At 36.5% G+C, this 27,652-nt stretch overlaps 1 protein-coding gene across 4 annotated transcripts in view; it reads left to right on the top strand.

Annotated features, from left to right (window-relative positions):
• LOC149927309 (uncharacterized) overlaps positions 1–27,652 on the top strand; it is a 211,836-nt gene that overhangs the window by 172,857 nt on the left and 11,327 nt on the right. For 3 of the 4 annotated variants that reach the window (XM_090159306.1, XM_090159307.1, XM_090159309.1), the window contains 7 exons: positions 13,065–13,235; positions 16,319–16,448; positions 17,453–17,552; positions 17,986–18,117; positions 18,213–18,329; positions 19,961–20,223; positions 20,504–20,642. In XM_090159306.1, coding sequence (XP_090015432.1) covers positions 13,065–13,235; positions 16,319–16,448; positions 17,453–17,552; positions 17,986–18,117; positions 18,213–18,329; positions 19,961–20,223; positions 20,504–20,642 — 1,052 coding nt within the window. The remainder of the gene's footprint in view (positions 1–13,064; positions 13,236–16,318; positions 16,449–17,452; positions 17,553–17,985; positions 18,118–18,212; positions 18,330–19,960; positions 20,224–20,503; positions 20,643–27,652) is intronic. The other variant, XM_090159308.1, reaches the window with a different exon arrangement.

Genomic DNA, 27,652 nt, shown 5'->3' with positions numbered 1-27,652 from the left:
ATCCTGTATTTTAGAAATGCGATCCGATATTTGAGAAATGTTGGCCGTATATTAACCAAATTTAATAAAATTGCATCCTGTAAAATCCTATAAATTTAAAACGTAATACGTATCATAATTTTATCATTTCCTATTTTCCCCATTTTAAAATTTTGTCTAGACTCCCATGTGACATTGAAATAAAGGGGTACGCCCTAGCTTTCTGCCTCCGAATGACACGTATCAAAACCCTTTAACAGGCACCGAAACCCTATTTCCAGAAGTAAATGAACCGAAGTTATCGAAATAGCGCTCAGAATTGGAGGGCGTTTTCCTTATGAAAATGATGAGAAAATTGAGTCAAATAAAAGCTAATTTCCATCCCCGTCTTTTGACGCGATATATTACACTTGGGAATTGTGGGCATAGCTATTTCTGTGTATAAAAAATTGTTTCATAAAAACCAAAAAAAAACAATAGTTCTTTCTATAAATGTTTTACGCTTACCCAACTTGTTAAAAGTAGAAGTATAACATGTTGCTCTTACGTCACAAGACTGAGCTTTGGTGGAATTATCTTAGCACGCGCGATTTGCACGAGCGTTAGAAAATAGGAAGCTCCTAGTGATTCGAGCGCGCGCTCGTAGTGTTGGAGAAGGTAAATGCAGTGACGTAAGAGCTACATTAAAACAAGAAGGCCATGTTACTTTATAGAAAGAACTATTTCGGCCTAAGAGCGCGCAAAATTCAAATTCGAGGTCAAAATGTAACTAAGGAAAACGCCTCTAACATGGGGAGTATAGCAGTCGGATAACTTCGGTTCATTTACTTCAGCTATTTCTTATAGGCGGGCGTAGATTTGGAAAAGTGTATTTCAATTTCCAATCTCGCGATCCATTATGATAAAACGTCGCTTAAAATGACACTTTAGTTTATAGCGCCGTAAAAGCATCGGGGAATTAATTGTCATCTGGCGTGATTTCGTAACGAGGAAAAGCACGCTCCGGGATTGAAGTCTTCCGTCGTAGCGCATCCGAAAGCGGCGTCCATCCATCATATGGCAATTTCACGCCTCCATTACCGCGCCGCGTGCACTCCGTCACGCTCAGGGACGTCGTGCGGGGAAGCTCAACCCTTCCCGCGGAGACACCGCTGAAATTAGAGAAAATGGAGCCTCCATCTTACCTCGTTAACGTTGTTTGACGAACCGCGCGTTGCCACAAAGACGCCCTGGGGGGTATTCGGACATTGTTCCATTGGAAGCTTTCCATTTTCATTTAAATTTCCAACGCGATATTTAGGGTGGATGGGCTTCGTTAAAAACTCAAGTCCTTGGGAATTTTTTATCTTTTTTTTAAACCACAAATTTAAATGGGCTGCTTTGAAGATGTTTTACAACCTAAGTCCACGAAAGTATTAATTATTCGGGGAAATTACTAACGCCAATCAAATTGTCTCAGTATCTCATTTTATACCTAAATCTTACGTCTTCCGACCCACATCGCGGTCTGCAAATATGCTCCTCCCCTAAAAGTCAATCAAATGGTTTCAGTATCTCATTGGATACCTTAAAATTACGTCTTCCGACCGACATCGTGGTCTGCAAATATGCTCCTCCCCTTAAATATCAATCAAATTGTCTCAGTATCTCATTGGATACCTTAAAATTACGTCTTCCGACCCACACCGCGGTCTGCCAATATGCTCCTCCCCTTAAAAGTCAATCAAATCATCTCAGTATCTCATTGGATGCCTTAAAAATACCAACCTGACGGGGGAAATTCGACCACGATGCCCACGGATAGTTTCCACATAATTATCCCCAAGTATCTATAAGCGGAACCCAACATTTTAGCACAACTTAATTTCAAACACAGTCCTTAATATATCGCTAAGAAAGGAAATATTTGCTGTCAACAGTACTGAGACGAAGCCTAATTTCGGAGTGGTTACCAAAACTACATAAATTACAAAGAATTTAAAACAGATAAGCAAATAATGTAATTTTTACCAAGTATATAAATCTACAATGTCCGTATTTCTTGTCGTTTTAAAACAAGTCAAATTATTAATATTACGCCTGAAGTAATTTTCAATCAATATATTTTGTAAGTAGTGCAGGGATTTTTGTAAGAATTAAGAATAATTTAATTCACCTGGTAGAACTAAAGCTTTGTAAAAATCTAATCCGCTTCGTGATGAGGTTGAATTCCAATATTGAATAAACAAACTCATTGAATCGAGTTCGACCTTCAATTGACTATTGGAAATATCAGGTTGCTACGCTTTCATAGAATAAAAATTCCATTTATATCTAATGTATGGTTAAAGGGATCGGTTGAAATTGAATACGCGTTTCTTGGCGTAATTTCGTCACGGGGGTTTGCCCTTGACCCACTAAAAACTCTTTCACTCAATGGCAAAATATTTTTCGCATCATGGTCTTCTTGGCTTTCAAATTTCCCAATATTTTCGCAATTAAACGATCCAAATAGTATCCTAATAAAAACAGGATATTGGTTACATTTTTATTCAGTTGATAAAAGTGCCGACTCAAATAATTCTATATTCTAAGGCTCTTTCTGTTTCATTTTAGGCGTTTAAAAGATTTTATTTTTTGGAGTTTTTTCAAATTTAAGTGGGCGACGGAATTTGTGAATTTTGAAAAGATCGCGCCCACAATAATAAAATAATAACGGTTGATAGTGATCTTGAACTTTTGACGGTTGCGGGTTACCTGCCAAGTTTGAGATTGAAGCTGTTTACCTGTGGGAAACGAAACGTTTAAAATCATTTAACTTTTTGTCAGCTTTAAAGAGTATTAAATTCATTGAAAGTTAAAATCGTTAAATTATTTTTTAAAAAGCTACAATTTAAACCAATTGGGCATTTTCTTGGCAACTTTAAAGTGTATGGGGGTTAAATTAAAATGAAGTTAAAGGCCTAGTATTTCTTCTGCTTGTTTTCCTTTAAGTTTTCTTCCCGCCACGCAAATATCCTGGTGGTAGGCCAACGTGTTCTGCGGTTGGCCTACCACCAGGATATTTGCGCGGCGGGAAGAAAACATAAAGGAAAACAGACAGAAGAAATACTAGGCCTTTAATATCCAAAAAAAGCAACAATTTAAACTTCGTTGACGTTGGACATTTGGTGTTTTAAGTTAACCGCAACAAGAAAACTAAAAATTGTAATATCTTCTAACATATAAGGAAAAATAAAATATATTTGTGTTAGGTGTTAAAAAAGTAATATAAAGGTTATATTGATAATAATTCAGAGTTTACGATTCCTGTTCCAATAACAATCGCCCAGCGATAAATGTAACAACATTTCACTAACTCGGAAGTTCATAAAAATAAGTACGTATACCAGTTCCTCGGGGTAACATTATAGGGCGCACCTTGCGGCAGCTTATCCGTTGTAAAATTTCGCGATTTCATGGCATATTCTCAGCACCAAGGTCAACACCATTTTTCTTCGAGTCCGTAAAAAGAAACGCACTCGTCCTATATCCGATATTTACCCAGTTAAAAAAAAATCTATTGCTATGTAAATTCGAAAACGCCTCTTTAATTAACTTTAAACTTTAACCGCGAGGTAATTTTTCTTTATACATACTACCAAGAATGAATTAGGGTTAGGCGAGAATACGTAACCGCGACTACAACCTCTGTTTTCAATATTTCATGATAAAAATAATCAGGCACCACCTTAGGCCTAAGTCATCAAGCGACTTTTGAAGCCATTAATTCAGGTAGCCGGGTTACAATGCGAAGGAGGGTGGTGGCAAGCCCTTCATGCCACGCGATCGAGCCAACAGCTCCCTACACTAACTATTACCGTTAACCTCAACAAGTTTTTATGGAAGGGGAAACCGAAGAGCTCGGGGGAAAACCCCTTAAAACAGTGGGGAGATAACTTGCACACAACGCGTAAGGAGTTTTTCCGAGTTTTCACCCAGTGCCACATGCTGGGATCGAACCCGGCTCCTCTTGCTGCGAGGTGAAAGTGCTAACCACTCCGCCACCCCGGATTATGATCCCGGTCTACTCTGAGACAAAGCCCGCGATCGCACCGGCGGAAAAGGGGGATAGATAACGTGGCTAAAGACGGAGGGGGCGTGTCCTTTTCCCCGGAAATCATGAGACCCAGATATTAGCCGTACACTGGAATACTACTTCTACAAGATTTGGTGTATAGAATAAACAGTCATAGTCATACCGGTTTGCAGTCTCTTCCGCACTACTTGTAGGAGTCGAATCGAGGTTGCATTGACGGAACATCCCAATCGAAGTAACCCCGTATCGATTGTACCCGTTCGTGGTAGTCATCTGTTACTGCCTTCAAAGATGGTTCGCTATTAACGCTCCTAAATATGGGCTTTTGGTCAAACATTAATATAGTTTTCTTTTGTTTTTTCAAACGGCAATAATGGGTTCGGAGTTAAAATCACGGTCATGTACAAAACTGACGTACACAAATCGCTCCGGGCATCAAACGATTCTCCCCGTGTCTGTTTTTAGGCGTAATAACCTTCCAACATTTTTTTTAGTCTTCTAACTTCCTGCATAAAAGCGGTTGATAAATAGCCCCCAGGGGCACCTCTTTTGGTTCTTAAACAAATTATTGCTTTGATTTTTATTAATGAGTGTTGAAAATGCGGTTTTTGTTGCGATGCTATCGTTTTTGTTCTATTTTCGTAAATAGAGACGCTATTTGCCTACGGGATTTTGGGATTTACGCGGACTAATCTTAAAATTTGTACATTATTGAAATTTGACCTAAAATGGCCGTGTTTTACGCGCATTAAGACAAATCGTTACACATTTGCGAATGAGAAGATCCTTTTACGGGGGAAACGCCATTGGAGGTCTATTTTTAAATATTTGAGGTCTTAGCAGATGGCGCTAACAGTCTGAAACGCAAGGTGACTACACTTCCTATATTTTATGATTTATCTTATCCTATAATTTACTATAATTTGCTAATTTTTCTATTTTTCGTACTTCGCGCTTTGCTTTCAATTAGCCAGTTTCAATAATGTAAAGGTATTGTCAAAAAGCACAAGTACAGTCAACTTCAATAGTTTTTCACGAGCTTTTATTTTATCGCAATTGGCCAAGATGGTACTTTAGCGCGAGACTAATTTTAAGAACGCGAAGCCTTATTCAGTGCTAAATTTTTTAAACCGATAGATGGCGGTAATGTTATTGAAACTGGCAAATTTAGTTTTAAAGTTCAGTCAGGCTTTTACGGCTGACGGGTGTTTTGAAATGAAAATGTAATATTACCTTAATCTAGTCACAGATTCTATGATGTTTTCATATTAAATGTAATATTATTATTATTATAGCAAAGGTCCTTTAAAATCATTTTTATTCGTATTATTTCCTAAAAATTCGCTTGAGCGTTCCTATAATTTCCTATATTTACCTAAAAATGACTCCTATAATTTCCTATAAAATGACTATAAATTTCTTATTTTTCGTATAAAATTGAAGGTTTTCTGGCTGTCATTCTGGAAAAGTAGAAATTAATTTATACAAAAAAACGCTAAAAATATTATATTTTAGTATCTTTTTATGATGAATTATTTCTAATTTGAACTATATTGTTTATAGTTGTTACTTAAGCAAAATATTTAAATTGAAACTTTTTGATTTTTTTTAATAAAAATCAAAGCAATCGAATGTTTCGATTTCATTCTGATTTTTGGATTTTATTAATCTTAATTTAATTACTATTTAGTATTTTAATTTTCTCAGTGCCCAATACTATGTTTAAGGTGAAGCCTACCTTCAGGATTGAACCGGTAAAGTTTTCTTTTGACCTATAGCCCTACATTATTTGGTAATTTTTGTTTTCATTGAACGCTAAATTACAGATGTTGACTTTATTATGTCAGAGTAAAATGTGGAATCTAATCAGAGTGAATTGACGACATTTTACGCAATCTGTGACACCAAAATGTAACCCCATAATGTCGACTTTTTCGGTGATTTTTGAGTCAAATGAAAATAAGGTTTCATCGAGGGGCTGATCACTCCGCGTAATCGGTGTACAGAGCCGTACCTTTGACTGTACTAATGGGACTACGCGTAATCTTTGAAGTCCCTGCCTTTGGCAGTGGTAATCTAAGCGTAATCCGGTGTACAGACTTTCGAAGAGTGGTTAGCCCCTCGGGTTTCATAAATTCAAAGGGTAAAAGGTAAAATTGAATTATTTCGGCGCCAACCTTTCCCCGAAAAAAAAAACACCCATTTCCGTTACGGTCTTAAATCTTTTTTTTTTAAAAAGGAGTTTTTTTAAAAAGAGGGAAAATACAATCGTAGTCGGTAGGTGGTAACCCAGTTAGGCTCCGAAATTGAAAATAAGGGCATTGGAGAAAGCCTAAACACACAACGACTTCATTTCAAATATTTTCTTCGAGTTACGAATGACGAAACAATAGTTCGCTCTCGGAGAAATGACTAAACAAAAAACAATTTTATTTTGTTGCCTTTCGAACTGGATGGACCAAATGTATACGAACCCGCTGATTTTAATAATATGGGCCACGAAATTATTTTCCATTTTTGATTCTTTGTCCTCCAGTCCGGGTGAACGGCGAAGAAAAAAGTGACTTTATCGAGATCAGTTCTCTGGGTTAGGCTTAACGAGTTCCACTTTTAGAATAATGATGAGTCTTTGTTTTAATATTCCCCCAAAATGGCGATAAACACGCTCGCTATTACGTGGTCAAATATAATTCCTTGTTCGTATTAAATTGTATAATGTTTCACTTTGTTTTTTAGTATGAAGTTTATAGTTTACCCAAGTTTCGTAATCGTAATTAGCGTTTCTCGTTACCTTATTATAACGGTCATTAAGGTCAAGGTCGACGCGGTGTATATTAAGGTCAGGTGTGGATGGAATGTTTATATTTAAATATGCCGTTTCTGAGATACTTAATACGACCAAGTAGATATAAAATTTATCCAGAAATAGGATGACACACTTTTAAATGCCGAATTTGTGGTAAATTTGAGAAAAGCGTGGATATTGTTAATTACATAATAGTTAGTTGATTCTGACTGGATTTCAATTTTACTAACCCCAAATTTATATTTAAGGTGTATCCAAACTGCACGATCTGCAAAGTTGTGTCTTTCTTTTTGCTAATCTAGGCTTGAAAACTATAGGGTTCAATCTGTATATGCCACGGTACCTGGAAAAGTCAGGGAATTTGAATGTGGATCTAAAAATCAGGGAAATGTCATAGAATTTTTTTTAAATTATTCTAAAAATCAGGGAAATGTCAGGGAATTTTTAAAATTAGTCTAAAAATCAGGGAAATGTCAGGGAATTTTTTAAAATTAGTCTAAAAAATCAGGGAAATGTCAGGGAATGTTTTAAAATTAGTCTAAAAATCAGGGAAATGTCGGAATTTTTTAAAATTAGTCTAAAAATCAGGGAAATGTCAGGGAATTTAATTTCGGTGGAATCTTTTACTAAAATAAAGGTTGAAAAATAAAAAAATTGCCACAAAATAAGACAAGAAAAATCTCCGGAGATGGTCAGGGAATTTGATTCTGTAAAAACTGTGGCATTACCCAATTGAGCTAGGGCTGCCATTTTCCAAGATGGAGAAATTGAGTGAAGTTAACCTGGCCTCCATGTTGTCTTAATTTATTGAGGGTAATATCCTACATCTGTGATTTGCCTGGTATATTTCGTGTTGATTAACAATCAAGAAAGAATTGATTCAACCGTTTAAAAGGGTTAAATGAAGGTGACTTTGGATGGATTAAAAAAACGGAAACCTGATAAGATGTCGGCCACCACTCAAAAGGCCCCCGCCAAAGATCTATAAACCAACTTACCAATACGCAAAGTAGCCCAAAAAGCTCTTGTTAATTTTTATTCACCCAAACCTTTTCCATTGATAGCGGAGTGGCTGGCTGGAAGGTCGTGATTGTACGAGTTTTAATCCACCCATTAAAGAAATGTTTCATTCCCTTTTCCAGGTGCCACGCGTGAAAGCCAACATCCCGGCGCTTGGCGTTTAATCGTGATTTTCGGCTTATAGTGAACCCTCCAACCGGCGTAGAGTGGGGTGTATTATAGAAGCGAAAGTGGCCCGGGACATGATCCATCTGAAAAAGCGTCACCCCCCGCGGCGCATGACTGATCCCGCAACCGGATGTAGCTTTTCTAAATGGGCCCTCTCTCCGAACATTCGAAAGTTGTGCCAAGTTCTCTCTTCCACTTCACCATCTGCGCCCTAAAACGAATCGCGCAGTCGGACTTACTTCTTCCATTTATATTATTTGCATTCTCGCTTATTATTGTAACGGGTATTTCGTTTTGAATATTTGATGAGGTACTCTATCCCGCTAGGTCCGAATAATAGCTGTCAATAGTATAGGAATATATTTTCAACGTTTTTAACTGTTCGTTTTTATTTGTTTTTGGTGTTGTATTAATCGTCGGAAAGTCGTTTCAATTATAATTGACAATAGTTAATTATCCACGCGTTAATGTCATTTTAAACGACGGATATTATTCGCTGCTAGAAGCAGAAGTAAATTATATCTTTCTTACGAGATAAGTAAGGCTATTACAATGAAACGGATACCTTCGCAGTTTTGATTAAGTTTTCAATTTCCCGTCAAACGATGCGTGTGTACTATTACGACTAACGCTGTAAAATGTGAAAATTACACAGCGTAGGCGTAGGGATATTTACTTACTTGTAGAGTACATTTTATCGGAGTAATAGCTATAAAAATTCAATATTTGAGGTACTTCGTCTCTCACTATTTTTTGCTCCGAATTGTATTTTGGCACTGCTTTCCCTCAATTTTATATTTTGGCACTATTTTTCCTTCTTAATTTTATATTTTGGCACTATTTTCCCTCCGAATTGCATTTTGGCACTATTTTTCCTTCCGAATTTTATATTTTGGCACTATTTTTCCTTCTTAATTTTATATTTTGGCACTATTTTTCCTTCTTAATTTTATATTTTGGCACTATTTTTCCTTCTTAATTTTATATTTTGGCACTATTTTTCCTTCCGAATTTCATATTTTGGCACTATTTTTCCTTCCGAATTTCATATTTTGGCACTATTTTTCCTTCCGAATTTCATATTTTGGCACTATTTTTCATTCAGAATTTCAAATTTTGGCACTATTTTTCCTTCCGAATTTCATATTTTAGCACTATTTTTCCTTCAGAATTTCATATTTTGGCACTTTTTCCTTCAGAATTTCAAATTTTGGCACTATTTTTCATTCCGAATTTCAAATTTTGGCACTATTTTTCATTCCGAATTTCATAATTTTGGCACTATTTTTTCCTCCAAGTTATGTTTGCACACTTTTTTACTCCGTTTTTTTTTCAAGCGAATATAGAGATGGAGACTTTTCTCATAAGTTATATATTATTCACTTCTGCTAAATCGTGATTGTCAACTTCAATTCCGACCAAGGTGATTTTTAAAGAAATTGTACTTTTTTTCAACCATATTAAATACCTAAGAGAAGTACCTCTTTAAGAACGATTTATGTGCCTCTAATAATCGAAAACATGGGATTAAAATTCAAGGGGCGACGTAAGCTTGAAAAATTTGACTATTTGACTAGAAAACCGCCCTCAAGAATTTTTATCTAAGAATTTTTTTTGAAGGTGGTAGGGGTCATAAGGGGAGGGGGGGGAGTGTAGGGGTTGAATAATCTCAATTCAGTTGGCATGTTGAAGTACTTCTGAATAAATGTTTAAAAAGTATGTATAAAGTATAGAACACCAGCTGGTAACCCTCGCTGTAACCTCCGTACCCCTCTTGGATTATAAGTGCCTTCAATTAGGGAATTTAGCGTACCTTAATAATTCTATTTTCACCTGTATTATATTGAAGCTTAAGATCGTAATTACCTTTAAATTATGATTTGAAGTACTTTCAGGTTGAAATTTAACTTTTCAAATTATTACTAAGGAATATAATGAATAAATAATATATTTTATACAGGGTGTTTCAAAAGGTTATGCAAAAATTTGAAGGAGTTTTAGGGGGTGAGTTGAGAAGTATGCCTTTTTTTCATTTTCCTACGATGAGTCAGAGATCTTCAAAGTGTGGCCTACTAGCCCCTGGAAGTAGGCTGCAACAAGCGCAAACCCAAGCAGCAGGGACTTTAAATGTTGTTTAGGTTACCTTTTTACGCTGGTTACCTCGATTTGTTTACAAAGTCCTTTTGTACCTATCACACGAACCCAAACCTTAATGTTCGCGTTTCCCTGCTGCTTGGTTTTGCGCTTGTTGCAGCCTACTTCCAGGGGCTAGTAGGCCACACTTCGAAGCTCTCTGGCGCTCTTTTCACTCATCGTAGGAAAATGGGGAAAAACAGGCATACTTCTCAACTCACCCCTACAACTTCTTAATTTTTTTGCATACCCTTTGGAAACACCCTGTATATTTTGTTGAAATCGTTAGTTCTGACGCCAACTATATGCGAAATCATGTTTCTTAAAGGGACAACGACACGATATATTTTAAACACAAATTTATATTTAACTTTTAATTTAATTTTCTATCAGTTCTTCTATAATTTAATTTTACATTAAAATTTTGACGTTTTTGAAATAGTTTCCATAAAGACAATCATCTGCAAGATCACGTGATCCTTAAACTTTATTTTTTAGACGTAAAAGCTCCTCAGAAAAAAGCAAATATGGAAAAATCGTGGCATGAATTTTTTATATTTTTCATATCCGTTTTAGAAAGCATATTCTTTCCTATGAATAGATAAGAATTTCATGTTTCCTCTTCGCAGCGTACAATAATGTTTTATTCATGGCACTTTCTCTTTCGTATTATGTCTTTCTAAAGACGGACTGTAAAAGCCAAAATAGTAAGCAGTATGTAAAATAACTCTATTTCGTGGCTAAGCCTTGGCGGGACTTAATCTGTAGTAAAAGTTGAATTTTCTCTTCAATGGTCGAACCCATCCTTTTGATGTTTTCCGTTCTTGATAATTCCCCGTATCAAGTTGGTTTCTTGAGGCCATGTCTGTGACAGCTAAGCTACGGATAAAAAATCTTCCTTGAGAAAGTTACGAAACAAAAAAATCGAAATAAAATAGAATATTTGGTATTATACGTTGTCAAAGTGTGACTATAGGCTCTGTAGGCTATGATTAAAAACGTATTGGAAACAATTGTACCGTTCGAGATTCTCATTCTTGATTTCTAGAACACCAACCATATTAGGAGATGAAACACGGTACGTGAACCGAATGAATACGACACTTCCGATCTGCTTTGGAAGAAAAATAGGTCGTTCTTTATTCATTTAAAACTGCAACGGATTATATTTATTGCTATTAAATTTCCATTCGTTTTTTCAGAAGTAACAAAACTATAAGTATGATACCTCCTATTGTTTTAATGGTAATTTTCTTACCGAAACATTTTTCGATACTGAACATACTCGTCCAGTTCCCAGTTGAACTTGCAACTGAATTGAGTAATATATTATCGTCCTGGGCAGTAGTATATTTAACTTTCGGTATATTTAGACACTAGGGGGCTCTGTACTGAGAACTAATTCCTTGATTGCGCAATAACTTTGATAATCAAGATAATTTTTGGTAATACTTATTTGTATTATGTTACTTATGGTTTTTTTTATTTTGCAAAGTTCGTTTAGTTGTAAATGGCCGGAATGATTGGAAGTATTAAAGACAGATGGCGCCAGCGTATTGTTGTTGTACTTTTAAAGGACAGCCGTTTTGTTTTTCGTAGTTTTTTTGAGGTCGTGCGAAAGACCGAAAGTTAATCGAGCCGGTGTTTCATATCGCTAATTATTTTTCTGCATTGTTCTTCAATTTCTTCCGATTGTCGGTCCGCCGTCTATATTATGATTATCTTAACACCTGGATGTTAAGGTAATGGCTCGATTTAGGACGCGGATGGTTGGTACGAACTCTTCCCAGCGGTTGATGATTTCCTGTTTAGACGCGAATCTCACGCGATGTTTCTTCGTTAAGTTTAATTTCACGTAATGCGTGGTCTTCCAATCGGAGATAACCCAAATCGCTAATTTCATGTTTAACAATATTGCGTAATTACTAGCGCAAACTTCGGTTACTCAACCAGCGCCTTTTGACCCCCTAACGGCTAAGATTGGAATCAAGATAACTTTCAATTTTATAAAACAGAAAATAGGTTTTATTTTGAAATTTACGCCAATACATAAATCATACTTTGGTGGTATCTATAATGATAATTATAATAATAATTTATGGTTACTGAACAAGCGCTGTTTGATCCGCTAACGGCCAAGATTGGAATCAAGATAACTTTCATTTTTAAAAAACAAAATAGGTTTTATTTTAAAATGCGTGAAAAATACATAAATCACACTTTTAAGGTAATAATAATGATAATTTTTTGTTACCTAACCAGCGCCTTTGGATACCCTAACGGCGAAGGTTGGAATCAAGATAACTTTTATTTCCGTATAGTAGAAAATATGTATTTGTGCGTAATAATAAAATTTAAATCATACGTTGCTAGTATTAATAATTATAATTTTTAGTTACTCAACTAGCGCCTCTTGATCCCCTAACGGCGAAGATTCTATTTAAGATAAAACCTATTTTGTTTGATTAAAAACGAAAAATAACTCAACAAGCGCCTTTTTGTCCCCGAACGCCAAAAATTATAATTTAATTTTCGTATAAAGTAGGTTTTCTTAGTCAATCGCTAAGCACATCCTTTAGTTTATTTGAAATGGTAGTCGCGTAAGTGACGCCATCTACCATCAATGAGAAGAACCAGATCCAACCTCGAGACATTTAATTTATCCCATCGTCGACTAGAATAATAAAAAGAGATAAAAAGTTCAAATAAACAAAGATGTTACCTCCGACGATTGGGAAAGTTTTATCTGGATTAACTACGTGTATTTTTAGACTTTTTCCTAAAAGTATTTGTTCAACTAGACGCGTTTAGCACTAGCTGCTCCTTTATTTTTTGCGATAAGAGGGAGCCTTATTTACCCAGGGTTTGTGTACATTTTTTCGTTTTCTCTAACCCTCGCAGGAACGGCGAATCCGTTGGACTCTTCCAGGGAGACGTCACGGCCCGAGTTGGTCGAAGTAGCTGGAGAAGATGAAGAGGATGACGGTTACTATGACAACACGCTCTCCCAACCCACCACAGTCAGCCAAGTGGACCAGGATCTGCTGCATTCCCAAATCGCGCTGCTACCTGGTAAGTAGCTTACGTTCTTCTCCGTCCATTTCGTTTGATTTTCTCCTCTCCTTCGTACCGGTGGTGCTTTTCGGTAAATACCGTTGGAAAGTGGATACGGGGGGATGTTTGTTTACGTTACGGGGCTGCGACGCGAGGCTGCGTTAACGCGTTTCACTTCCGCGTCGACTAATGACTTTTTTCGGCGACTTTTTAACTGCCCCCGTGATCATTTTAAGAATGTGGTTAATGCGGTAACCGGCGCCTTTTTTATGCCGGGAAAATAGCGGGTGTGGCAAATGAAACACTTTTTATTATGGAAATTTAAGTATTGTCACCTCTGTTGATGTATGTGCCGTGATTGTCGAAAACGGTTTGCGGTTGTGGTAATTCGATTTCGACGACGTGGTTCGGGTGAAGGACCTCTATCGTTTAACGAAATTAAATGTTTTAAGACGGAAGAGTACCTTTTGCTGACAAAATATAACTTGTAGCAGAAGTAATAGTATATATCTTCCTATAGTACTATTTTTTTTCCCTCGAAACATGTTTCTTCGCTGTGAGGGGAAAGCAACTGTCTGCTCTATCACTGCCACCTGTGTTATGAAATGGCCCCTATTATTAGAGATGGCCATGAATCTTTCCGATTCTTCGAAAAAAGTGACTTTAGTGGAGAGCGTGGTGCCATCTATTAATGGCAAAGGAAGCTAAAATTAAAAATAGTCAAATGATAACGTCGTGTCGTCATAATACGGGCTTGAACATTCAATTTTCAATGAGTTATTTTCCAATTCACCTAAGCATAAGTTACTTACAGTTAGGTTTTTGGAAAACAATCTACGTTAAAATGTGAAGGTTGTTTATCAAAGAACTGGCAATGTGTGGACTTCTCACGTAAGCTCGTAATTAATTGGGTTAATTTCCACAGAAAAATCAAACGTTGTCGGTCCAATTTCAGAGTCCTTGTTGCAGTTTTATGGGTTTTTGATATTTGAATTCTTATCAAGGAAATATATTAAATGTTAATTTCTAAACCAATATTTACAACTGAAGTAAACCAAAAATTAATCGATTCTGGAGAATTATTTAGACAAATACTTTTGAACTAAAGTAGGACTCGCGACAAACGGGAAATAAATTTATACTATACTAAACCAAAAGACTTGAAAGTAAATTTAACGGTACCATTTTGGCTCGCAGAATTTTGCGTGCCCACGGAATTGGAGTGGTAAATTTAGGATTCAACTCGGGCCAAATAGAATTACTCACAAGGAGACATCCCGAAGTGAAACCCACCGATTTTGTTCAAACTCGGGGGATTGGTAGACGTTCATGTATGATGAAAAATCCTAAAGGGAATTTATTCAATGGCCAACCGTTTTGCCATGGCAACGAAAAATGTTTTTGATAATACAAAATATAAAATTTTCCCATTGAAAATTATCCGGGCCTGTATTTGGCAATCACTGTTGTCGTATGTAGAAGATAAAGATTGACATATCTGTTTCTCAGTAATAAATGTTTATTGACATTTAATAGTTGCTCTTGAGTTAAAGTTAAACTTCCAGTATTAAGTCTGTTTCAATACGCGCAAAAGATTTATCTCTAGTAGTTAACATTTAAAATATTTTTGGTAATTTTATGTTCAGTAGCAAGTGAAATACTCGGTATATTGCCATGACCAAGGTTATAATTCTGTTATTTTCTTTAGATCCGGTGGGTTCGCTAAAATTAATTAATTACATTAAATTAACCGAAACGAGTAAGCTCGTAAATAAAAGTTTGAAACTAGAAATTAAATTCAAGAAGGTAAAGAACCTACCATCCCCCTTAAGCGTCACCAAATTTCTGTTATTTTTAGGGTGTAAAAACTTTAATGCCCTTATCAATTTACCCCGTTAAAATATTATGTAAAATAATATCCATAATTTATCTTTAGCGTAGAAATTTATTCCCAAATATTGTGGTTGCTTAGTGAACCATCTTGTAATCCGTAATAACGTCCTAATCTCTACGGACACTCCGTCGTGCTGAGGCGATCCGATTACGCGTCTCTTTTTGGGAGAGAACCACTTTATTCTATGAAAGGTTTAAGATTACATCGTTCTCTCCCTGCAAAAATGCATTCAAGTACGGGGATTATCTTGTTATCGAATGTATCGGACCAAGAATATATTCGGGATAACGGAGAATATATAACCGCACCATGTTCGTATCGTGATTCCCTCGTTTTAAACCACGCCCCCTCAGCCTTTTCTCCCGTAATGTATCCCCATTTTTGCCGGTGGGGGGACACTCCGGTACAATCGCCGGCTCTCTCCGCGTGTGGGAGGAGAATATCTTCCGGGAATCATGGAAACGGAGGGCAATAGTTGCGGCTACGTATTATCCGTTCACCCGTATACATTCTTGATCGGTCAGTCCCTCTTTGAAGATCTGAAATCCACCGACCGAAATTTCCCTCGAATTATTATATTAAACGCAGAATTTGAAAGAAGGAAGATTTAAAGTATAGAGGGAGTCTGTTCAAAAAAGTCGTCTATTTTTAATATGGGGAAAGTAGAAACCAGCCATTAAAAGAAATCTAATTTGAAACGCTTGGTTTCATACTTATTGTAACCGCTGTTACCGGTTGTAAATTTCGTTAATAGATCCCCATCGAATTGTCGCGTTTGTTTACCGTCATAGTTTGAAGGAAAAAAAATATTGTATACATTTTAGGAAAATTATGCTTTTTTTATTGCGTTTGTTAAAAGTATGTAAATTCAATGGTTTTTGTCAAAAATTTCAGTGCCGAAATATCGCAAGAACTTGTTTTTTTAAACTTAACCAAAAAAAAACTCTTATTTGATTTTGCCAAAAGAAAAAAAAAACAGTCGTTAGTCTTAATGTTCGTTCCTTCAACCATATTTTTAGTATGATATTTTCTCATGCGCGCGTTTTTACAAATTCTTGTAAGGGGCCCTCCGCGAGGTTAATTTTCTTCAAAGGGGAAAATTCATTTTGTAGTACACTTTGGCGGAATGTCGCGTCTTTGGCGCGATGTTTTTCCCTTTGGACGCGTAATATCTTTTCAACGTCTTCGTCTTGTTTGTATTTCGTAGGATCCCGAGACAAATGTGGCAGGAGCGTGGTGTATCTGTTCCTAGGCAAGCTCGGAGCTGTCGACGAAAATATCAAGGAGTTCCCGTCCAAGCTCGCCGAATTCCTGGTTTATTTCGGAATGATACCCAAGTAAGATGTCATATCATTTCACTCGATCTCTCCCTTCTTTTGACGGCTAAAGTTCAGACCCTGAGTCATCGCCCTAATTTAGACTGAACCTCTTAATAGCTATTTAGACAGAGTACCATATCCTCCTCGATACCACGCTCAATTATTTTGCATTTTTGGGGTGTTCTGAACTTGTAGGTTTGTTACGGGTTACTCCTTTTCAAAAAGGTTCTATTTAGTTTCTATGATGTGTTATAGATGAATTAACCGCCAAATTTTCGATTATTCATAAACATTTCGGTTAACTGTTTATTTGTGAATATTATTCGCGGTTATAAAACGATTTAATATGCAAAAATTAAGTTTTTATTGGGATAATTTTCAGTTATGATGGATAAAAACAAACGGATATTTCTTAACCAAACCTCGAGCTCTAGTTATAGATTTCTATATATTATCTTGATTTTTTTTAGATCTTAGGGTTCTATATAAATATTTCTATAGAATGTCTCGAGGTTTCCATATCTCAGAGTTTTCTAAATATTTCTGTAGGATGTCTTGATGTTTCTATATCACAGAGTTTTCCTAATATTTATGTGGAATGTCTTGAGATTTCTATATATCAGAGTTTTCTAAATATTTATGTGGAATGTCTTGAGGTTTCTATATCTCAGAGTTTTCTAAATATTTCTATAGGATGTCTTGATGTTTCTATATCAGTTTTCCTAATATTTATGTGGAATGTCTTGAGGTTTCTATATATCAGTTCTCTAAATATTTCTATAGAATGTTTAGAGGTTTCTATATCACAGAGTTCCCTTAATATTTCTATGGAATATCTTGATGTTTTTATCGTGGGAGTTCTAAATATTTCTATATAATGTTAAGGTTTTTATTATCTCATAGAGTACCCTATAAATATTTCTATAGAATTTCTAAAATACCTTTTGACTTTTCTATAGATTTTTAAATTGGTATAGAAAAATTGCTCGTTTCATTAAAAATATTTGTAATCCATTCCTCAGATCCGAACTGTCTAAAAAAGGCCTGGTCATTCTGGTGGATTGCGGTCGAGCCAACATCGAATCGTGGACGACACTCGATGAAGCTTTCTCCTTATTCGAGGTAAAGAAATGAACCCATTCTCTAGTCGTCCAAACATATCAAATTTTATCTAAACACCGTACTACAATAGAAATCTTAACTGAAATTTAAATACCGAAACTAATCGCTAGTAATTCAGAATTAAGAAATGGAGGGGAAAACTCTTTTGATAAGTTCTTTAAAGGGGTTAATCCCGAAATAATTCAACGATGTTTGGAACAGACCCCCCCCCCCCGGGAATTTATATTTAATCCCTGATTTATGCTTGGAAGTGTATTTACAATGAAAGAAAAAAAGATAATTTAAATAATTTGAATGGTTCGTTTGCTGGGTTGACTTTCTTTTTCGCGAAAAGGGCCACTTTTGAATGGATCGTTTCGCTCTTCTTTCGTCCCCGACAAAAAGAATAAAAACGATTTACTTGATATATTCACCCGTCTCTTTCGACTTTTAGGCGCACGGGGGCAGCACGATTCATTCGGTTTTTCTATGGCTGCCACCCAACGACCCCGTCAAAGAAAGCGCCTCCGCCAATGTCGCCGAAGAAGTATTCCCAGTGACGCCTTTTCCAAATAGCGCCCTCAAGGTATCGCGATTAATCGGACATACTTCTTTATTTTTTCGATAGTTGTATATTCGTTCGACTAGCTAAGTCAATTTATTTCGTTTCGGTGGTTTCAGTACGAGGTGCTGAGGAACCAAGATGAACTCTCGAAGTTAATCCCCAGAGATCAACTGCTCGAGGAGTTAGGTGGTACTTACGCCTACGACCACACGGAGTGGATAGGGTTCAGGAAAGTAAGTCTCACTTGAGCTTCCGCGCGAGTTGCGTGAACTTTGCTCTCTAAGCAGACGACACGCGCTTGTGTTTTACATTTTGGAGAAGTGTTTTTAGTACCTATAGAGAAGTGTTTTAAGTATCTTGGGCGAGTGGGAAGGGTTCAAGTATCGTTGGAGGTTCATTGTTTTAGTATCTTCAGTTGTAGCATTTCTGCAGCTAGACCCGAGATACCATCCAAGTCATCTAGCGACTTTTATTGCCTTTAATTCAGGTGGCCGGGTTACAATGCGTAGGAGGGTGGTGGCAAGCCTTTCATGCCAAGCGAGCCAACAGCAGCTCCCTACAATCACTATTACCGTTAACCTCAGAATGTTTTTATGGAAAGGGAAACCCCTTTAAACAGTGGGGATATAACCTGCAAACCCGGCTCCGATTGCTGCGAGGCGAAAGTGCTGTGTTTTAAGTGTTTTAGAATCTTTGAACGGGTGGAGGTTAGGTATTTTAGAATATTGAACGGTTCGGAGGTTAATTGTTTTATAATCTTTGAACGGTTCGGATGATGTGTATTTAGAATGTTGAACGGGGAGGCGGTTAAGTTTTTAGAATCTTTGAATGCGGATAGGGTAGGTACACAGTTAGAAAAAAGGGTTTGATTATAAACCCCCAAGGTTCTTAAAAACAAATTCCACAAATTCAAACCCTCCAAAACCCTTTAACGGAAATTTTCAAACCCACAAGGCTTCAAAATGAGCACTTTTATGATTATAAATTGAACCATTAGAAACCCTTTAAAAACTTCCTAGGGTTTTCAACAAAACCCCGTAAATACAGACAATCGACACAACACGGTTCATATTTAAACACTTCCTAGGGTTTGTATTTATAGATTAAATTAAAATTTATTAATTTAATTTACGACTTTATAACAAATTTCGGCGATTGCAATGGGCGCGTTTCGAACCCAAGCCCTCTAGCACGACAGGCGGGTGTTTTACCACAAAACCACCGAAAGAAGTATGATTGCAACGATGTTTAGAGAAACCATTTTTGGGAAAGTCCGTCTTCCTTTACGTTTTATGAAATTATTATACGGCTTGATATCAAATTTTGGCGTAGATGGCGTGAAATAGTTTAAAACGTGCAGGGTTTGAAAAGGGTTTTAAAAAGTGATAAATTATTATTTTTTTCTATAGGTTCTTAAATGGGAATCCTAAGGGTTTTCCATTGACCTATAGGGGTTTCCTTTAAACATTTAAACCCTTTTCAAACCATGCAAGTTGCCAAAACAAACCTTAAGGGTTTATACTTTTTTCCTAAACCTTTTTTAAACCCAAAGAAAACCCTTATAAAACCCATGGAAAACCTTTTTTCTAACTGTGTAGGTATTTTAGAATGTTGAACGGATTTTTGAACAATGAGTGAAGGTTAAGTGTTTCAGAATTTATGAACACGTGAGGGAGGTGAAATATTTCAGAATCTTAGAACATGGGGTTGCTATGGTAACTTCATGACACTCCTAATAATAAACTGATGGGGCGTGTTTTAGAGGATAATTAACTTCGTCATAATATGTTACTTCTTTTTTTTAATTCGTATATACCAAATGAGCTGGATGCAGTAATGTGTAACTCTTTCCTCTTTGACGTAGTTTTTGGAACCCTTCGTGAACGGCTGTCGTTTATCCGGTCGTCATTTGGTGTCCGTGATGCGCGATTTGAGTCGCGTCGGCGGCGAGTGTCATTTGCAACTGACCAACGCCTCGGCGACCCGCAAGTTAATTGAGCGTCAAAAGCGACACATTCACTCGACTTATCAGGACGAACAGCTGCGCCACCTGGAAGAGGAGGGCGACACTATTCTGCGGGAATTGCGTCACTACAGCGCCGGCGCGCCACACAATCAAGATTACCAGTAAGAGAAAAAATATTATTACAACTTTTAATTAATTCTTCCGATGTTTTCTGCTGATAAAACGCCGTAGAAAATGATCGTCCCCGGGGCCCCCCTGGTTTCTGGATAGTCTCAAGAAATGACTTTTGTTTATATCAATCGAGGTTGTAATGATATACGATAGTACGAATGACCCAGGCTCGCGACTTTTAAAATTTCAAGGGGAAAGCTGCGTTTTATTTTACGCGGCTGTATCAGTTTCTTTCATGATTTAATGGCGTTTACAATTTGTCCTCCGCAGAGACGCCTTGGATCACAGTGCCGCCCTCTATGGAGAACTGCGTCGCGCCATGAATAAACTCGGTAAATTAGCCGAAAGGAGAATGAAGAAGTTAGAAGAGTGCCTGCACATCAAAACCTTAGCCGAAGAATCTAGTCAGGTAAGATAAAAAAAAACTTCATTTTGACGCGCCCAACTTGTTTAGTTTATGTTTTTACGTTGATATTTGAAATAGAAACTTATACTGGTGAGAGCATGTGCGCGGCTGGTTTAACTTGAACCTTACCCGTCGTCGAATTTATAAAACTGGCGGAAATGAATACAAAAACATTATTTTAGCGCGCCCAACTTGTTAAATTTAAGAGTTTTATGTGTATGTTTTGAAAATGAAACTTATACTTGTGAGAGCGTCAGGGCGGCTGGTCTCGGTTTAACCGTATTATCATTTGTCAAATTTATCAGGTTTTCGAGTGTAAACTGTAAGCAAGGGAACAAAACACTTTTGTTTTAACGTGCCCAACTTGTTAAATTTAAATTTGTACGTGCATGTTTTGAAAAGGAAACTTATACTTGCGGGACCGTCAGGATGGCTGGTGCCGGTTTAACCTTACTCTTCGTCGAATTTATAAAGTTGACGGAAGTAAATCGTAAGCAATCAATAGAATAAATTTGAATACCGTATAATTAAATCTTTACCATTGTCCGGTTATTAGTAGAGTCAAAAACCGCATTAGTGTCGGTTCGGAGGTCCGTCTAAGGAACGCTGGTTGGCGAGTTTGACGAACTTGGGAAAATATAATAACAGAGTAGCCGCGATTATAATAAAAGATTAAGTCAAACTATCTATTATATTTAGCGGGGTACCGACCAAAACTTGAGAGGACCATCTCAGAGTTCCTATAATTATCCTCTCCCCCTCTCTTGACAAATCTGGAAGCGAGAGGGCGCTGATACGCGCGGGGACCTCCTCCGTTAAAAGGATTTGTCCGCTAATTCCTCTTCGTCTTTCATCCCGTTTAATCATTATCCGTTTGCCAGTGTCGACTCTTTTTCCCATCTGGTCCCCTTTCTTCTCCTTACCAAATGTTGGTGTCGTCAAAACCCACCAACCTGATAGTTTTGTCGAAGGTCGAAGCTACTATTTCGAGTATAATCCCTTACTATCTGGTAATATAGGCTATAATTGAAATTACCGCTATTTAGAACGTTGCTCTGATAAGTTATATCGTTGCTTAATCCGGTCTGAGTGCGTAAAAGTAATTTTGCGGTTAATCTATAGTGAGGCTTTTACTTCACAGATGGCGCGCCGCTACCGCTCGTTACGGAACGATAGGCCGGCTTAGGTTCAGTTTTATATCGCGATCATCGGCGAAGAGAAGAAAGGGAGGGGGGTTCCCCTCCACCCTCGCTTCTAAAGTTCTTTCTCTCTCTGGCGCCGTAATAAAGCGTGTAGTTTTTCGGGCCTTGCGTATCTCCCCTGTCACGATGAATCTTAATTTACCCCGGTGGCTCGTACATTATTGAGGCAATTTTTTTCGGTAGTTCCAGGAGTTAGTCTTTCATCCATTTTCTTTCCTCCGTGAGCCGCCGCTCTCCAAAGACAACAATAGGGTATTCCCAGAAGTTTTAAATTTCGTTATTTCGCCCTTGTTTTAAAATTTATGAACGCGTTCGGCTTTCACGTGGAAAACGCGCCCGTTGTATCGCAATGTCGTGAAATATTTAATGAGTTTTGGTGTGTCTGTAAGCCGTAAGAACGTCGTTGTGTTTTACCCCCAACGTATCCGAAAAAAGTGGCTAATGTTCGCGCTCAGTTGGAAACCACAGGGAATTGTGAAATTGGATTAAACGTCTCTCTGTACAATCGGGTTTGCGTAGTTAACGAGTATTCCCTACCTTATGGTCGGGAAAAAGAACCTTCAGCTTTGGGCCTTAGCGGCTCAAAAAGTACCTAAAAATGGGCCGTTCAAGAAAATTAGAAAACTTAGTAGTATGTTTCTGTGGCATGTGCTCGGCGGACCAAATGCTAGTCTCGGAAGATCATTCCATCAAGGATTACTCTTCAATGCTGAAAAGGTTAGGTTGAATTACCTTTTAAATTCTTCTAAAGAAATCTTGTAACGGAAGTTCTAGAAATATACCGCAATGACTTTTAAAATTTTAGAAATACGCGAATTGGATACAACCGGGTACACGACGAACGAAACATTTGCGTTTAGACAATACTATTTGTTCAATGCACTTTGTATTACAATAACGAATAAAAATTAACGACTTGGAAGTTTTTTCTTAATTTTTGGGGCAAGCCAGTGTAACCCCAACCCCATTAATAACTTATATAATAAAAATATCGACTGATATTTATTTTCAAGCAAAATCGGGAAATTCAAGTATTGTCGAAACACCAATTTTTCGTCGTCGTGTACCCTACAATACATGATTACCCCGCAAACCCTTTAAAAGGCCATCAGCCCGTGTCACTAACGGGCAAAAATGAATTTCCAGAATAATATTTTGAAGTTCCATTCGCGTGTTGCCACGTCTGACATTTAACAGACCTTATCATTTTCTTATTTGAATTTCGAAAACTATCCGGTGTATAGGACTGAACTAGTTTTTGTCCACCCCAAGTGTATCTACCCGAAATAATTGGATCTGACGGGTTTTTCGCCCAATTGTGTTTTAAAATTAACAGTGAGTCAGTATCGCGGAATTCGGAAGTTCAACGAGATGTTTTAACGTACGAATACAAAAACGTTTCGTATTTTATTATTTCGTAGACCTTTTTCCTAATTATATTATTTATCTTTGAATGATTGGTCATGCATTTCAAATAATTATACCTAACTGTATCTTCCCGTACTTGTCGCGAATGGATTTCCAATGTCACTCGGTAATACAATCCCTTTTATTTAATATCGTAAATTTCGCTTATCAGGGTGGCCCTGATAAGCTGTCGAGATAAACATTTAAAATATTTAAATTAGGTTCTTTCTTGTATTTATATAAGGCGACTGAAAATGCTGATGTAAACTTTGTTTGACCTTCGACTGACTATATACAACCTTACAGTTAGTATGATCAAAAACATTTTGCTTTTAAACGATAAATACATTCCAAGGGATAAATATCCAACTATTTATCAAATGTGTCGATTGTACTGTCGCTTTAATAGGCAAATCGTTTCTATCTGTTAGTTAAACATAAGCCCATATTTATAAATTATGTAAATAAAATGTTCTGGTTGTTTTAGTGAATAGACAAGTTATCTCAGTCAAGGTTCTTCCGCGTGCTAAAGAATTATTGGAGCAACCATTGTCACCCAACGCTGGTTGACGTTTAATCAAGCGTGAAATTTATAACGGAAAAGAATGGAATCAGTTATTTTATCGTTGAAGATTCGTTCCCTAACAATCGGAAGCTATGGTTCCCGTTTCTTCGCATCGCCGCAGACTGTGTAAAATTCCTACTCATTTAAACAACGCCACCTGGTGGGTGCCTCGAATATAAATAGGGCGCCTTTTCCGACGCCTCTCGCTCTGACCCTTTATCTATCACTGGAGGCTCTCCCTCAACTTGCATAATGTATAAAAAAGATATTTATCGTTCGTTGTCAACCATAATTTTTTAATTGGTTCTTTGGATTAATTATAATTTGTCTCCCTCGGTTATATTATATCTTCTTTATAATTTCCCGTACTTCGTTATATTAATTAAAAGTTCCCTAGTTAAAATATTCTACGGACATCTTGATGTAGTTATATGGCCTTTGTTGGTTGCTTAGAGCGATTACCAACGTTCATTGCGCGGGGTAAAGTCGTTTGTTTCCTTGGAAAAATTATGGAACTAATCAACGAGTGTGTGGATTAGTTTCGTGGAAAAAACTGACAAGTTTGAGTAGAAAACAAAACCTGGTTGTTGTAAAGCTGTATCGCAGACTGAAGGTCCAACTTTATATCACTAACAATAGGTTAAAACAATCCACAAAGCTTCTATTATATTTAAAATACACGAAACGGTTGCCAACGACAGCTTGAAGGTACTATCATAAAATTTGTTTGAAAGATTAGATGTAACTTCGTAGTTTCCTGCTGATTTTTTCAAATACGTTTTGGAAGAAAACTAAACTAACAATTTTGTAATTTGTATATTTATATACATTTCATTTTCACATCCTAGAACAGGGTTGCCACTTGTCTTCAGGGATAAGTCAGGGAATTTAGAGAATTTGGGAAACGTCGGGGAATTTAATGAATTTGGGAAAAGTCGGGGACTTTAAAGAATTTGGGAAAAGTCGGGGAAAAGTAAAAATTACATTTTATGTTGAGCCTTTTTGAAGATAATTCTATGATTATAATTTATTTCCTTGAAAGTGTAGTTAATTGCATTAACCTTTTTTCTGTAATAAAAGTCCATTTGAGTTTATTAACTTCTGATAAAAGTAAAATATAAAATAAAACTTTTTAAACGTCAGGGAAAATATCTTCAAATTGTTAGGGGAAACCGGGAATAGTCGGGGAATTGGAATTTGAAAATTTTTGTACCAAACCTGTAGAAAACCACTTCTCTAAAAATATATATACTATCATAAGTTAATGATACTATATACTTCTGATATTAGTCGACCTTTGTCATCCAAAAAAATGTAATACTTAACCTTGATGTAGGGGATGAAATTATTCAAACCTAAGAACAATAGATAGAAAAATTTTATTGTTGTAGAATCGACTCTGGATATGGACATCAAGAATGGCGAAATATGGCCGTTTTAAAAGTTAAGTCGTAACGTAACGCTCATGCCCGGAAATAGTAGAAGTCAAAATGCCGAATAGACGCGTTTGACTGGCCATTGTAAAGGCATCGCTGTACGAAGCTTGTAACTCGACGCGGAAATCTTTCGTTTTTATTCCGGAGCACGCGCAGCTGCTTGGAAGTTTATTTTTTTCTTTGTTTTAGGCGAGTTTGAGAGTGTCTTGGCTGGTAGCCATGACGCGCATCATTTTCCAATTGGAAATATTGTTTGAGCCGGACTGCTTGACTAATATGGGTTGTCTAGTTTGTTGCGTAATGCGAAGGGGGCTGTTGTCCTAATATTTTCTTTATTCTACGCGTGAGTTTGCGTCTGTTTGATTAATTGTTAAGTCCTCAGTCTTTATAAAAAAAAATTACAAAAATGGTTGCTGTTGAAATGAAAATTCAGAACAAAAAATTACAAGTACCGATTAAATTTAATTCAGATTAATTTGATTTCGGTTTACATAACCAATGTACGCTTATTAATACATTTTTCGAGGAAATAGAGACAAAATGTTTAAAAACCGATTTATATCCAATCGATTATCTATAGGTTTGGCTGATTTAAATCAAATTAATGTTTTTAAAAATCATTGATTTCCATTACATGTAAAAAAGACAAAAAAATAGCTTCCAACAAAAAATAAATTTGAGTAAACTAAAATATTAAATTAAATTTTAGATTGTATAACCGGTATAACCAAAATACCTATTAATTAGACTAAAAAGTCGAAATAAAAATTAAATAAAAATCTGATAAAAATAAAAAATATCAAATTATTTTATTTTTTTGAAAAAGTGCCAACCCTGCTTGACTAAACAATATACGAATCCAACCTCAGCCAAATTTTGTCGAGTAATTCAACTGTTTTCTGGACGTAAAATCGACCCGTCTACGACTGTTTTCTAACCCTCAATTTGTGTTAAACACTCGCCAATATCGTGTCAAATTTAGTACCTGTTTTTCCCCATTGTCTATTTTCTTCGCGACGTGTATATTTAGTTAAAACTTTATTGAAATTTTAGTCCTTGAACGAGGCTTAGCGACGATAAATATTTACTCAAACAACCCCCAATTCTAAAATAAATAAGCCAATATAGGTTTTCGGTAAATAACCGAGTGTCCTTCGGAAATCCGAAACTCCATCCACGATATTTCGATTCGAAATATTCGATACTATAATATTACTTTATTAGTCCTTCCAGTCAACGATTTCAGAGTCCGGTAAATCACGGGTAAACTTTGGCTCAAGGTGTGGGAATAAAACAAGTGGGCCACGTTGATATTGAATTACACCCGCAACGCGTTAATATAATTTATAATGTTAATTTAAAACCCGTATCTTCCAACGACAGCTACCGAAAGCAAGTACGTCTTAAAAATTACTTTCACAAAATGGTAAATTTAGGGGCTTGTACGGAAAATCGTGCGCTGGTCCTATAGGTCCAGAGAGGCTCTTGCACCTGCGTTTATCGTTACGCTTTGATCACGCTCCGGGAATTTATCCGCTTCTCATCCTTCTTCCAAATTTGCGCCGACCTCGTCCTAAACGCGAGGGTACACCTTTACATTTTAACCTCTTTTGGTTATAGCGGCTGCTTACCCGCTTCAAAACTTTTGCGATAAAATTAGACATTTTTCCCATTTTCATTTTTAAAGATATTGTGGTCAAAACGGGTACGAAATTTAAATATGAAGGGTTTCGGATGGGACCAAAAGTAAATAAGACAAATCTTACTAAAAGTGTCCATTTAGGCTATAAAAATGAAACTTTTAGAGGGTTGAAGCAGTTTACAATGCCTATTTTTCTGTATTATACGAGGATATTGATACATATTTCTAGTGTTGTTAATTTTCCGCAAAAGTTTCCGAATTGCGGAAAAATAAAAAATTTAAACAAACTACTTTTTAAGGGTTTTTAATTTTTTATCGATATAAAATGTCTTATATCAGTAAATATACTACAAAACGTTAATAGTGTTACATTGTTAATCAGTTTAAACTAGTCTAGAGGTTTAGTTTTACTTTTAGATTCGAAAAAATTAAGTGAAAATGCCGCTTTATTTCAATTTGCAAACAATATATTAGACAAATCATGGAATTAAAACATTTTTTTTTTTTGCGGAAAATGTTCCGACTTACAACACTACATATTTCTATAGTTTTGTCATTTATCAGCAAACGCTTATATTTGAGTTGGGACTGAACTTTATAGAAGCAAACGTATAACCTTGTACATTAAATAATATCTGAAGTTTATAATGAATCTGTTACGATAGAAATATCCGTCTAAGCCATTAAAATGAAACATGTAACTTTGCAGGCTCCAACGAGCTCTATTTTCCAACCTAAACCGTTGGACGTGTATACCGTAT

Source organism: Leiobunum rupestre, chromosome 9 (genome assembly GCF_980474605.1).
Source record: "Leiobunum rupestre chromosome 9, qqLeiRupe1.1.hap1, whole genome shotgun sequence".
NCBI lineage: Eukaryota > Metazoa > Arthropoda > Arachnida > Opiliones > Sclerosomatidae > Leiobunum > Leiobunum rupestre.
The sequence above is the reverse complement of the archived record's forward strand: the minus strand, read 5'-3'. Positions and strand labels throughout refer to the sequence as shown.